Source organism: Rhinatrema bivittatum, chromosome 3 (genome assembly GCF_901001135.1).
Source record: "Rhinatrema bivittatum chromosome 3, aRhiBiv1.1, whole genome shotgun sequence".
Taxonomy (NCBI): domain Eukaryota; kingdom Metazoa; phylum Chordata; class Amphibia; order Gymnophiona; family Rhinatrematidae; genus Rhinatrema; species Rhinatrema bivittatum.
Genome location: NC_042617.1, coordinates 255821589 through 255837188, shown reverse-complemented (window position 1 = coordinate 255837188; position 15600 = coordinate 255821589). Strand labels below are relative to the sequence as shown.

Sequence of the window (15600 nt, the reverse complement as noted above, 5' to 3'; positions counted from 1 at the left end):
GGGGTTGGCACCTTATTCCGTTTTGGTAGGATTGCTATTTAATCCAGAATCATTGAGAACATAAGAAAATACCATACTGGGTCAGACCAAGGGTCCATCAAGCCCAGCATCCTGTTTCCAACAGTGGCCAATCCAGGCCCTAAGAACCTGGCAAGTACCCAAAAACTAAGTCTATTCCAAGTTACCATTGCTAATGGCAGTGGCTATTCTCTAAGTGAACTTAATAGCAGGTAATGGACTTCTCCTCCAAGAACTTATCCAATCCTTTTTTAAACACAGCTATATTAACTGCACTAGCCACATCCTCTGGCAACAAATTCCAGAGTTTAATTGTGCATTGAGTAAAAAAGAACTTTCTCCGATTAGTTTTAAATGTGCCCCATGCTAACTTCATGGAGTGCACCCTAGTCTTTCTACTATCCGAAAGAGTAAATAACCGATTCACATCTAGAACTCTCATGATTTTAAACATCTCTATCATATCCCCCCTTAGCCGTCCTGGCCCTGCCCTGGAATGTTCCGACCTGCCCCAAATCTGCTCTTTTTTTTCCTGCATGTTCTGTTGCTCGCGCATGCTCATACGGTATACGTGCATAATTTTCCGATTTTAAAATAAGAGTTGCTCACCACTCGGCCCATATACTTGCATATATGGGCCTTTTAACATGAGGAGCTCTTTTAGAATTCACCACAATATCTATACTCTATGTTTACAGCCTGGGCATACGTTTCCTTAAGAGAAATAAGAACATAAAAAATTGCCTTACTAGGTCAGACTAAGGGTCCATCAAGCCAAGCATCCTGTTTCCAACAGTGGCCAATGCAGGCTAAATACCTGGCAAGTACCCAAACACTAACTAGATCCCATGCTACCAGGACAGATAGCCGAACATGACTTATTTTCAATAAGTTAACTATGATGAGGCTTATACATTTTAATAATAACAAATATTATACTCTCTCCTGTTATATTTTCTCATTGTCCTCATTCAGTGAATTTTTGTTTATGAATACCTATAACTTTCCTCATCATTTTCCCCTTTTTCCTGTAAAAAAGTATATCCCTGATAAAAAGAAAAGAAAGGTAGCTAATTTTAAGCGTGTGTGTCTGATAAAAAGAAAAGAGAGTTCCTGTACATACCCAGATCAGTCCAGACCAGTGAGTTATGCACTCCCACCAGCAGATGGAGTCAGAGAGCAAAGCTTCGAGGCACTGGTATCCCAAGTGTGCCACCTGCAGCTCATCAGTATTTAGTGATACCCAAGCAAAGTATAATTGACAAAAAAAACATTTAATTCCCGAAACAAGGACGAACAGGAAAAAAACACCCTCAAGGGTCCAAAACAAATGACCCCAATACCTGAAAATCAGGTTTGAACCACGGTTCATAACAAAAACCAAAATATTATAGAATCATTCTGATAGATTCCCTATGTACAGCATCTAACTGTTAGGTAAATAAGTCTTTCGGCAGTAGCACCCGGGCGGGATCCTGGACTGATCTGTGGTATTACAGGAATGAAAATTAGCAGGTAAGAACCAATTTTCCTTTCCTGTACATACCCAGATCAGTCCAGACCAGTGGGATGTACCAAAGCCACATTACACCGGGCAGGAACCCGAAAGAGCCGCTCGCAAGCCGCTCTCCCCAAAAAGCGCTTGGTCTGGATCCCCATTGCTTGCAGGTAATTGTAGTTTTGGTTTTCCTAAGCATTTCTTCAGACAAGCAAGACTGCAAGTTCCTGCATGGAATGGGATAAAACCAGGACTGAATCAACCTGTCCTGAAAATCTGGAGCTAGTTGGCAACCCTAGTTGTGAACCTCACACAAAACCTAGATAGGATTTTAGTCAGTTCTGGGGTGGAGCCAGATGTCATGGTTTTTGTGTGGAAGAGAGGTTCTAGAAGCCAAATTTAAGCATTTATCTGAAATGCTTCCTGTTCCACACACAGCATCCCATAGGCAGGCAGAGCTCTTGTTTATCGATGTGTGAATGAAACGATTAGGTACAGGGAGTCTTAAGTTTTATTAGGAACTGGTCAACAATTTAGGGAAGGGGGTGCCTATTCCAAAATGATGGGCTCCACCTTAACCAGAGTTGAACCAGGCTGCTGGCACTAACCTTTAAAAAGGAGATAAAGCAACTTTTAAACTAGAACATGGGGAAAGCCAACAATCACTCAGTGGCACATGATTCACTGGGAAATATCTTCAAAGGATACTGGATAAAAGGGGAGTTAGGGCATCCCGATAGAGGGGTTCCAATAAAAGCATACATAGCCTGTTTGCCTATAAGTAAAGAACAAATTGAGTTAAAAGGTTCCAAATCATCTGTCAATTGCTAAGAAAGTTGTATACACAAATAAAAAATGTACCTTGAAATGTCTGTACGCTAATGCAAGAAGTCTAAAAAGTAAGATGGCAGAGTTAGAATGTATAGCACTGACTGAAGTGGTAGACTTAATTAGCACCTCAGAAACCTAGTGGAAGGAGGATATACCATGGTACAAAATATCGCAGTGATAGGGTGGTGCTTTATGTTAGGGAAGGCATAGGGTCCAATAGGATAAAGATCATGCAGGAGATTAAATGCACAATAGAACCTTTATGGGTGGAAATTCCATGTGTGAGGGGAAGAATATAGTGATGGGGATATTCTACCATCCACCTGGCCAAAATGAGCAGACAGACAATGAAATTCTAAAGGAAATTAGGGAAGCTAACAGATATTGCAGCATAATAATAATGATACTTGACTGGGTAAATGTTACATCAGGACATGCTAGAGAGGTAAACTTTTAGATGAAATAAATGACTGCTTTATGGAACAAATGATCTGGGAACTGATGAAAGGGGGAGCTGTTTTAGACTTATTTCATAGTGGAATGCAGGATTTTGTGCAAGAGATAATGTTCATAATGTGATCAAATTTGAGTTAATGACAGGAGGGAGGACATTAAGTATATCTACTGCTCTAGCATTTAACCTTCAAAAGGGATACTTTGATAAAATGAGGAAAATAATTAGGAATAAACTGAAAGGTGCAGCTACAATGGAATGATGGTATATAAAACATTTAAATAAATAAATTAAATAAATAAATACAAAGGTAAAGAGTTTACATCAGGTGTGGACATTGTTTAAAAATACCATCTTGGAAGCCCAGACCACATGTATTCTATGCATTAGAAAAGGAGGAAAGAAGGTCAAACGACTTCCAGCATGGTTAAAAGGTGAGGTGAAAGAGGCTATTTTAACCAAAAGAACTTCCTTCAAAAATTGGAAAAAGGATCCAACTGAAGAAAATAGGAAAAAGCATAAGGATTGGCAAGTTAGATGTAAAAAGGCAAGCAAAAAGAGAATTTGAAAGGAAGCTGGCTATAGAGGCAAATAACAAAACCATTTTTAAATATATCCACAGCAGCCTGTGAGGGAGTCAGTTGGACTATTAGATGATGGAGTGGTTACTTAGGTGAAAACAAGGTCATAGCAGAAAAACTAAATGAATTCTTTGCTTCAGTGTTTACTGAAAAGGATGTTGGGGCGACACCTGTGTCAGAAACAGTACTTAATGGTGATGATTTGGAAGAACTGAAACAAGTCACAGTGTACCTGAATGATGTAATAGGGCAGATTGACAAACCAAAGAGTAGCAAATCACCTAGACTAAATGGCTAACACCTCAGAGTTCTGAAAATACTAAAAAATGAAATTGCTAAAGCCAGAAGAATGCTGGGCTGCATAGAGAGAGGAATATCTAGTAAGATAATGCCCTTGTACAGGGCCTTGATGAAGCCCCACCTGGAGTACTGTGTTCAGTTCTGGAGACCGTATCTCCAAAGGGACAGAGACAGGATGGAGGCGGTCCAGAGAAGGGTGACCAAAAAGGTGGATGGTCTTCATAAAATGACTTATGAGGAGAGATTGAAGAACCTAAATATGTATACCCTGGAGGAGAGGAGGAGCAGGGGTGATATGATACAGACTTTCAGATACTTGAAAGGTTTTAATAATCCATGGTCAACAACAAACCTTTTCCATTGGAAAAAAATCAGTAGAACTAGGGGTCACGATTTGAAACTCCAGGGAGGAAGACTCAGAACCAGTCAGGAGGTATTTCTTCACGGAAAGGGTGGTGGATGCCAGGAATGCCCTTCCAGAGGAAATGGCGAAGACTAAAACTGTGAAGAATTTCAGAGGGCCATGGGATAAACACTGTGGATCCATAAAGGCTAGAAGATGGGAATGAAGAGATGGGGGTGGCTTGCTGGAATGGAGGCTACTACCTGGTAATTACTACGCTTACTCAAAAAGCCTTCACACGGTTAATGTAACTCCAACATTGCTCTCTGCTTCAACGGCAAGGGGAAATGTGAAAAAGAGGATTTGCATTCAGAAAACAACCAACAAGGACTGAACTACACAGTCTGGGTAAACAAATAAGCATGGGGGTACCTTGCTTATGGCGGTGGTTACTACCCTAAACCAATTAAGCCTGATACATCACTTTGAATGCATATACAGTATTGCTCTCTGCTCCAACAGCAGGGAAAATGTGGAAAAGAGGATTTACATTCAGACAACATCCAACAAGGCATTGATCTGTGCAGTCTGGGTAAACAAGCATTGGGGTAACATGCTTGATGCGGAGGTTACTACCCTTAACCATTAAGCCTTATGCTCACCTTTGATGCAACTCCAACATTATATTAAAAGAACCCATTTACCGCTCATTGATGGCATGTCTATAATATGGTATCTATTTCAAACAATTTCTATTACTTTATGTGCCTATTTGTAAACCATTGTGATGGTAAATTAACTTAACGATGGAATAAAAAAAGATTTTAAATAAATAAATAAAATTACTCTCTGCATCAATGGCAGGGGGTGGCAGGAAATTTGAATTAAACAGTTACCAACATGGGCCCTGACTTTGGTGGTCAGTGAAACAGATAAGTAGGGGAAAATAAGTGTGGGAGCTTGCTGGGCAGACTGGATGGGCAGATTGGTCTTTTTCTGCCATCATTTCTATGTTTCTATGTTTAATTTGTAACTTAACATTAAAATTGTATATTGTACCTGAAAACTGGAGGGTGGCTAATGTGACGCTGATTTTTAAAAAAGGACTTCGGAGTGATCCGGGAAGTTATAGACTAGGGCGAATGACTTCAGTGCTGGGAAAAAATCACAGAAATTATTCTAAAGAATAAAATCACAGAACATATAGGCATAGTTTAACGGGACACAGTCACCATGGATTTACACAAGGGAAGTCTTGCCTCACCAATCTGCTACATTTTTTGGAGGGTTAATAAACATGTGGATATTGGTGATCCAGTGGATATAATATATTTGGATTTTCAGAAAGTGTTTGAAAAGTGCCACATTAGAGAATCCTGAGAAAAATAAAAAGTCATGGGATAGGACACAATGTCCTGTTGTGGGTTGCAAACTGGTTAAAATATAGGAAACAGAGAGTAGGAATAGATGATCAGGTTTTTTTTCAGTGGAGAAAGGTAAACAGTGGAGTGCCATAGCAATCTGTATTGGACCAGCACTTTTTGATGATTTTATAAATGATCTAGAAAAGGGAACGATGAGTGAAGTGATTAAATTTGTAGATGACATAAAAATATTCCAAGTAGAGAAATTACAAAGCAGATTGTGAAAAATTGGAGGAAAATCTTGCAAAACTAGAAGATTTGGGCACCTAAATCACAGATGAAATTTAACGTGGACAAGTACAAAGTGATGTACATATGGAAAAGTAATTCATACTGTAGTTACTCCATATTAGGAGTTACAACCCAGGAAAAGGATCTGGGCATCATTGTGGACAATACTTTGAAATTCTTGGCTCAGTTTGTAGCAGCAGTCACAAAAGGAAACAGAATGTTAGGAATTATTAGGAAAAGATGGAGAACAATACAGAAAATGATATAATACCTCTGCATTGCTCCAGGCCGAGACTGCAACTAGAGCACTGTATGCAGTTCTGATTGTTGCACGTCAAAAAATATATACCGGTAGCTAAAATGGAAAGATACAGAGAAGGGTGATCAAAATGATAAAGGGAATGGAACAGCTTCCCTCTCAGGAAAGGCTAAAAAGGTTAGGACTGTTCAGCTTGGAGAAGAGATGACTGAGTGGGACATGATAGAGATCTTTAAAATCACAATGGAATAGAACATGTAAATGCAAATTGGTTATTTACTATATCAAATAATACAAAAACTAGGGGACACTCCATGGAATTAGTAAGTAGCACATTTAAAACAAATTCAATAAAATGTTTCACTCAGCACACAGTTAAGCTCTGGAATTCATCGCCAGAGGATGTGATAACTGGGTTTAAAACAGATTTAGACAAGTTAAGTTCTTGGAGGAGAAATTCATAAAGGGGTACATTTTCAAAAACAGCGCGCGCGAACAAAAGTACGCTGGATTTTATAAGATATGTGCGTAGCCACGCGTATCTTATAAAATCTGGGGTCGGCGCGCACAGGGGGGTGCACATTCGTGCAACCTGCGCGCACCGAGCATGGGATCTATTGACTTTTTGGGATCTTTCCAGATGCTTGTGATCTGGATTGGCCACTTTTGGAAACAGGATATTGGGCTTGATGGACCCTTAGTCTGACTGTATGGTAATTTTTATGTTCTTATGTTTATCATTTTTAACAGTGGCAAAGCTTTTATAACAGTGGCAAAGCTTCCTTTCTCTCTTACTATCATAGTGTGATATTAGACACTACATAAAAGTTGACGAAAACTCTTAGTACTATTGAATGCAGCAATCACTTAACTCAGGCTGATTTATCACTGAAGTACTGAAAGCTGTGCACTAAAATTTCTCAATATTCACATAGACATTTGGAGACCATGGGATATTGCTTGGGTCCTCCAGTCAGATTTCCTAGGTTCTTGCAGGCAGACTTTCTCACAAAAGTGAAAATGCCTTCAAAATTAAGAACATAAGAACATAAGAAAATGCCATACTGGGTCAGACCAAGGGTCCATCAAGCCCAGCATCCTGTTTCCAACAGCGGCCAATCCAGGCCATAAGAACCTGGCAAGTACCCAAACTAAGTCTATTCCATGTTACCATTGCTAATGGCAGTGGCTATTCTCTAAGTGAACTTAATAGCAGGTAATGGACTTCTCCTCCAAGAACTTATCCAATCCTTTTTTAAACACAGCTATACTAACTGCACTAACCACATCCTCTGGCAACAAATTCCAGAGTTTAATTGTGCGTTGAGTAAAAAAGAACTTTCTCCGATTAGTTTTAAATGTGCCCCATGCTAACTTCATGGAGTGCCCCCTAGTCTTTCTACTATCCAAAAGAGTAAATAACTGATTCACATCTACCCGTTCTAGACCTCTCATGATTTTAAACACCTCTTTCATATCCCCCCTCAGCCGTCTCTTCTCCAAGCTGAAAAGTCCTAACCTCTTTAGTCTTTCTTCATAGGGGAGCTGTTCAATTCCCCTTATCATTTTGGTAGCCCTTCTCTGTACCTTCTCCATCGCAATTATATCTTTTTTTTAGATGTGGCGACCAGAATTGTACACAGTTTTCAAGGTGCGGTCTCACCATGGAGCGATACAGAGGCATTATGACATTTTCTGTTTTATTCACCATTTCCTTTCTAATAATTCCCAACATTCTGTTTGCTTTTTTGACTGCCGCAGCACACTGAACCGACGATTTCAATGTGTTATCCACTATGACGCCTAGATCTCTTTCTTGGGTTGTAGCACCTAATATGGAACCCAACATTGTGTAATTATAGCATGGGTTATTTTTCCCTATATGCATCACCTTGCACTTATCCACATTAAATTTCATCTGCCATATGGATGCCCAATTTTCCAGTCTCACAAGGTCTTCCTGTAATTTATCACAATCTGCTTGTGATTTAACTACTCTGAACAATTTTGAGTCATCTGCAAATTTGATTATCTCACTTGTTGTATTTCTTTCCAGATCATTTATAAATATATTGAAAAGTAAGGGTCCCAATACAGATCCCTGAGGCACTCCACTAGCCACTCCCTTCCACTGAGAAAATTGTCCATTTAATCCTACTCTCTGTTTCCTGTCTTTTAGTCAGTTTGCAATCCATGAAACGACATCGCCGCCTATCCCATGACTTTTTACTTTTCCTAGAAGCCTCTCATGAATTTAAAAATTAGATAAAGAAAATAAATACACTGTGCAATCCCCCTTCCTCAGGTGAGAGGGGGCCACTTTCCTAGCCCTGGAGAGGACTGGACTGCTCCCATAGGGTGGGGGAACTCGTTTCTTGGGACAAGACAAGAACACTCCTGCAGGGCCACTGAGAGGGTTACACTGTCTGCACCAAAGTCCAGAAATTGACAGTCCACTCCAGAGAATTTTTTCCAAACCTAAAAGAGTTTACTTGAAAAGATGGCAAAGTTTCAGCAGATACAAAATATCTCCAAGGCCCAGAAGATAAAAGAGGCAGAAAAAACAGCTTATAATTATTTTCAAAGAATCTCCAACTGAATTCTACAGATACAATCCTTATTCCTCCAAAGTCTTCTCATTCACTGAAAGTACTATACTTTCTTCCACAAGCTTTCTATTGTTCAGCCCCAGGAAAAAAATATAGAGAGGTCAATATTCAAAACTAAATATTTAAATAGATAACTTGGTGTTATGTGGCTTTGAATATTGATCTCAGAGTGCTTCTTGCAGTGAGTAGGCTGCAAAGACTTTCTGTCAGATATATACCAAACTTTCACCATCATACATATCCTGTGACAAATCTGTGTAATCAAACTTCTGCCTATGAAGTACAAAACAGTAGGACCATTATAGTTAAGAACATAAGAAACTGCCATGCTGGGTCAGACCAAGGGACCATCAAGTCCAGCATCCTGTTTCCAACAGAGGCCAAACCAGGCCACAAGAACCTGGCAATTACCCAAACACTAAGAAGATCCCATGCTACTGATGCAATTAATAGCAGTGGCTATTCCCTAAGCAAACTGAGTTACACTGAGTGCTGGCATTTAATGCTGTTTTGGTATGGGAGTTTACTATTTTGTAATTGTAATTCAGTTTACTCATGGCTTTGTGAGGGCCAAGGCCACAATGAATGTATTTTACACAGGTATTTTCACAGGTTTAACTTTGTAAGATATATTTGACTTGAATAGATATGCAGAATTATGTTTTTTTCTATGCTTAAAATTAGCTTTTCGCTTCTATTTATTTTTTTAAATGTCTTTTGCTTATCTCCAGGTTCAAAGTATTTGCTGACTATGAAGCTTATATTAAATGTCAGGAGCAAGTCAACCAGCTGTATAAGGTAAGATCAATTTATTGCTCTCCATGGCAGGCTGTTGGATTCCAGACAATGAATTGCTGAATCTAAGAGGGTTTAATAATATTCTTCAGTGTTTCAGAAGAGAGCAAAAAAATAAAAATATGTAGATACCATTGCTTTTCCGCTCAGAGGTCCATAAGCTGGCAAACGGAAAAATTAGCAAGGTAAAGTTACACAGATATTCAGCAGAACTTACCAAGATAAATGTTCTGCTGGATATGCTCAAGATAAAGTTATCCAGATAATTTTAGGACTGATATTTGTCTAGCCAGCCTTACCCAGGCAACGCTGAATACCAGTGCTGTTTGGATAAAATGAAACTGTATTCTGGAAACAGCCTCTGTGCTGCCTCTTTTTTTTCTGCTGATAAGCAGGCTGAATCAGCCATGACATGTGGGTGACATCACCCAGCAGCAGCAAATGGACTTGTCTCTCCTAAATAGTAGAGCTTTGAGCTTTATTGAACATGTGTAGGAATTCCTGCATGGGCGTGGCCTCATTTGCCTCCTTAGTCATTTGTTGACCAAGCATAAGCAAGGGCATGTACTCAGACATTTTTTCTCTAAAATCTTTAAAACTCTTAATTTGCAATTCTTCTCTTCAGTTTTAACCTTTTAGTTGCCTTGCTGTGTCTGCAGCACCCCAACAGCACTTTTCAGTGCTATTAAAATAAAGGTAAAATTTTGCTTCTTCAACATGTCCAGCAAAAGAAACCTACCATGAGTGGCTTCAAGAACTATATTTGTGACAAGGTAATGTACTTCACAGATGGGCACATGCTGTGTGCTATCATTGCCTTGGTCCAGACCATGACCAGTCAAACTGCTGTGCATGTAGATGAACATCCCCGCATTCATAGCATTCCAGGGCATGTAGGATTGAAGAGTTGTATAAATCTCTTCGGATTCATAGTAGATCTTCCTCCTGCAGTGCAGCATTGTCTGCCTCACTGGGAAAAGAGTTGAGCAGGAGCTCCTCAAACTCCTTCATCTTCCCAGGCTGAAGCCTTGGAGTTGAGTAGCACATTCCGCAAACCGAGGAAGAAATGGTATCATTCTCTGGGCCTGTCTGAGCATGCATTAAAGAAGCATAAGTACTCTAGGCATAATGCATTGGCACCACTGATGCACAGTTTATCAGCACTGTTGACACAACATGCATTGTCAGCGAAAGGCGTATCAGTGCACTTGATGCATAACACATCAGAGCGCTCAGTGCACAACACATCATGCACTCAATGCACAACACATCGAAGCCCTCAGAGCAGGGAGGCTGCACTCCTTCGACACACATCGATTCATCAACACACCATCCACATAGTGCACCAGTTCCACTGATACATGACTAATCGATGTATAGTGCAAAGACGCAGGGGGTCAGTGTCTCTTTATTTATTTATTGTTTTTTTATATACCGATCTTCTTGCATTGGATACAAATCAAACCGGTTTACAGTGAAACAATTAAACTTGCCTGAGAGCATTACATAGAACCTAGAACATATAAAAAAACTTAAGTAACATGGTATTGAAATAAACATCTTATACTAGTTGCCTTGCAAAAAGCCATTAAAGTTAAAGTTAATAAGCAGTTGAATGCATTGAATGATTGTGGGCTAGAATGCAGGGGGAGGACGGCGGGGGGAGGGCAAGGGGGAGGGAGGGTAAGAAAAACAAAGGATCCAAATTGAATGGTGGATTTAAGAGCGGATTGATAACCTGCAAAAACAAATCATAGTTGCCAAGGGGAGTAATTGTGAGCAATAGCGAAAGTGTATTGCTAGCAGGCGGGATCAGGGAAACGCTAGGCTGAATAGCCCTGTTTTCAGTTTTTTCTTGAAGGAATGCGGGCAGGGGTCTTGTCTGAGGTCTGGTGGGAGGGTGTTCCAATAAATGGCAATAAATGCTGATGCAGCCAATGCATGCACCATTGAAGCATTCCCTGCTCAGCACAGACTTCAATACAATTCAAGGAAGGCCTCTCGATCCACTTAAAGCAATCTAGTTCAAGATTTATGAAGCATTTGAATCCCTTGAAGCACAAGTCTCCTGCAAAACCACAATTGACACAAAGAGCCCTGGACCAGAGTCATCATGCTACAATGCCTACACAACTATATGCCGGTCATCTTGGATCAAGTGCAGAGGGAGATTTGTTGCCTCTCCCCCCCTCCAATTACAAGAAACCTCACTCCATCAAGATTACTGGCAGAGAGTTTTTGATTAGAGACTCTAGACCCGGTATATTCCATAGTACCACTCACCTCCAATAGACCTCCTATTTATTTTATTTATTTATTATCTGATTTATATTCCACCTGTTATGTCCGTCGGTCGCAGATGGCTGCGACTGCTCTGCCTCACCTCTCTTCTACCCTTTTCCTCCTCCCTTGGAAGGATGGCTGCCTCCGCTGCTGTCTGCCGAAACTCTCAGCGTCTCCGAGCCAGCATGGGCATCCCCATCAGCCATGCTTCTTCCTGAGGCCTCCTAGGGCACGCGTGCACACGCTGCTACATTTTTTAATACGTCATGGCAGGATCCTCGGGGGCGGCCCCACCGCATGACGTCAGTACCTCCGGGTATTTAAACCTCCTCTCCGCTCAAGTTCAACGAGTTAGCAAGGACTACGGTTTTGCTATTCTGACCGCTTCTAAGCTGCTTGCTTGGATCCCTCACTACCCTTCAGGGCATCTCGCTCCTACGGAAGCTCCAGGTACCCGCTCCTCGCTTCTAATTGCCCTCCAGGGCTAATCTGCCTAACCTTAAGGACACCCGCTCCTCGGGGGTCCTGTGTGCTTTCTTTCAGGAACCCTCGGTGCTCCTAGGTACTCGTTCCTTGAGGGCCTATTCTACTCAGGATATCCTGCACCTTGGACCTCTGGTCCCCTGCTTCATTCAACTACCAAAGGAAGTTATCAACACTGCTACTCTGTGAGCACCTCTACGCTCCAGCTCCTCTCATTCCACCCTCCAGGTTCATGGCCTATCCCGCGCTGCGGAACACTACCGGACCTTTGCTTCATCTGGGTGAGACTATCATCTACAGAGACTGTTGAGCTATTGGGATCTCGCTGGTCTATAGCACTGTCTGTTCCTTGGGCAAGATTCAACTCTTCAACAGCAGTATCATAAAGCTTTCCTTCCTCAGTGTCTGCTTACTAGAGTCTAGCCAATCGTTGTGGTTCCCCTTGGGGCCCCTCCCCATGGGAGGAGTCATCGCCACTTCACCCAAGAGTCCACAATATGCCACAAACCCAACACCGCCTTTCGGGCACTTCAAAGTGGATTCTATTGAAGACAAAGAACCCATTCTTGAACCCAAAGAGGATGTTCCACTTCCCAATTGGTCTCAATGGTATCAGACAGGAATATGGACTTGGCCCAACTGATTGACAATGGGAGATTTCTATCTTTTGCACAGTTGGTCGACATATTTTCCCGTTCACATACGCGGGGTAGATTTTCAGACCTACGCCCGGGCGTACATGTGCACGCGCTACCTGGCATGCACACATGTATGCCCGATTTTATAACATGCATGCGCAGGCATGCACATGTTATAAAATTGGGGGTTTGGCACGTGCAAGGGGGTACACACTAGTACACCTTGCGCGCGCCGACGCCTGCAGGCTTTCCCCGTTCCCTCCCCCTTAAGTAACCTTCCCACCCATTCCCCTAACCTTTCACCCCCTAGTCCTACTCTAAACCCCCCCCCCCCCCCAAATTTCTTATCTCACCTTCTGCGCCTGCCTGGAGGCAGGCACAGGTTGCGCATGCCAGCAGCCTGCCGGCATGCGATCCTCTGACACAGCAGCAAATGGGACAATGGGACATTTCTATCCCATTGTGTCGGAGCTGTGTCAGAGGCCTCTGGCCCCGCCCCCAGACCGCCCCTTTAGTAAAGCCCCGGGGCTTTACGTGTGTCACAGGGCCTTTATAAAATAGGCCTGGCGCGTGTAAGCCACTCTATTTGCAAATATATGTGTAGAGCGCAACACTCAGCAACCACAGGCAACTACGTTATTGCTTTCCGTTTCCAAGCAAAGGCATTTAGCATCTAGTATTTATAAATACTTGAAGAAATCTACTTTTCCTCACTGCACTGGATTAGAATAGACTTGGACACATGAGTTGTCTTTGGCTGATAATTCTCCATGAGATCATTATTGAAGTTAATTCCTCCAAATCTTTTTCTTCCCATATTACCCAATCTATGTTTTTCTTAGCATATTGAGTGATATGGAATATGCATAAAGCTGGGCTTTTTCCTTCGCATGTTTGTTGGTCCTGTGGATTGCCCAATGCTATGTCCTCGCACCTCCTATATTATTGTACCAATACTAATACTTTTTGCAGGGGGTTTGAGAGAAGATATCCCAAATGATGAACCTTTCCTACCCTCTGACTTACACAATTATTGTTCTAAAATCTCTTGCTGTATCTCTTTTCACCTGTGAGGGAGAACACATCATCAGAACCTTTACTACATGGTTCTTCATCATCCCACTCAATTACAGAAGAGTCAAGTTGGTCAGAGCAGGGCATTTCCCCTCTGAGGCTACCAGGAGAACCCATTGGTTTGATTCTTGATCATTGGGATCCTAGATTAATGAACCAATGCCATTAGATTCAGAAGAAGGTTGTACAGGAATAACTTCTGACCTGGTTCCTTCTGACCACACATCAGCTCTGGAGGATCTTACATATTCAAAGTTTTTAGAAAAAATTGGAGCAACACTTGGCGCTAGTGTGCATAAAGATAAAGACCCCCAATCAGAAGTCTTTGGTCTCCTCCAAATACTGGATGCTCTTCCAATTCACAATATTCTGAACCTCTTGCAGATGGGAATGTAGGAAATTCCTGTTTCTGGCATTCCTACAGCTAGAAAACTTGATTCAAAGTAGAGTTCAAAAGTTACTGGGGTTTGGGGTCATCCAGTTGCCTCATCAGTCCAGAGTGATTGAATCCACTCTGAAAAAGGCGAAGAAGGAGATCACATGATGTGGTGAGCTGGAACAGAAGTGTCTGGGCTAGCTCTGGGTGTCGCATCCCTAAATTCCCAATAATCTACCACTTTGGACTGCTCTGGAGACCTAGCAAACCACTCTCTTACTCTTACGTTTATGCAGAAGTCTCCGATGCCTCCAAAAGTTATCAAAAAGGATAAGGGAAAAACCCCGGGGTTTGGAAGGCAAGATAGCAGCGGCCATTGGTGCGGCTTTCAGAGATGAAAATGAAAAAACTCTCCCGCTGCATCCAACGACTATGGAAATTAAAAACACTGTCCTAGCAGCCCTAGACACCAAACTTACAGGCATGTCTATGCAAACTACATCTCTGCAGACATCATTTGCAGAATTCGACCCGCGAATTGATCAAGTCAAAGGAAGAACATCTATTCTGGAAGACGATGTGCTCGCTCTCACCCAAAAGGTTACTTCATTGGAAAAATCTATAAAGGAACAAGAGGATAAAATCGATCTTAAAAACAGGGCACACCAATCTAACCTTAGAGTGATTGGACTCCCCAAATCAGTTGAAGAAAATTTGCTGTGTGGCCTTCTGCTCAATTGGATCCTGGAGGCGTTGGACCTACCCCAGCTGAAAACTGAATGGGTGCACCGATTAGGTGCACGCACTTCCTCTGCTCCGAGGCCCAGAATCGTCATTCTTAAAATATTAAATTATGTGCACAAACAACAGGTACTACAAGCAGCAAGGAAAACTTCCAACCTGCAGTTCCATTGCTCTCCGGTTCGGCTGGCACCTCGGCAAAGGTCTCAGTGCTAAGAAGGGCCTTTTCGACTATTTGTGGAGATCTAATAAATAAACAAATTCGCTTTACTTTGCAATTTCCAGCAAAACTGAAGGTCTACTTATGACTCTCCTGAAGTGGCGAAGAAAATGCTAGAAATGTTAAACAAGTGACTTTTCCTTTCCTTTTCTCTAATATGGGAGCCCATAATTATTATATTAACATGTGATTCTCTGCTGGGGGTGATGGGATGCGACCCCTGTCACATTTATACATGATCTCTGGTAACAACTCATTGAGTCTATGGGTTTTTTGGGGGATATTTGGGTTGATAATAGGGTGGTGGAAAGAAATGGGGTAATTTTTAGCTTTTTAGAACCACATGGAAATGCTTATTGGGATAACTCGTTTGCAGATAACCATTTTGTATTAGTGGTATATTTAATAAATTCGGCATGTGCATTATGTGTTTGCTACTGTT

At 41.6% G+C, this 15600-nt stretch overlaps 1 protein-coding gene across 3 annotated transcripts in view; it reads left to right on the top strand.

The window, feature by feature from the left end:
- The window catches only part of PYGB (glycogen phosphorylase B), a 346630-nt gene that overhangs the window by 293489 nt on the left and 37541 nt on the right, over window positions 1-15600 (top strand). For all 3 annotated transcript variants that reach the window (XM_029594500.1, XM_029594502.1, XM_029594501.1), the window contains exon 19: window positions 9280-9346. In XM_029594500.1, coding sequence (XP_029450360.1) covers window positions 9280-9346 — 67 coding nt within the window. The remainder of the gene's footprint in view (window positions 1-9279; window positions 9347-15600) is intronic.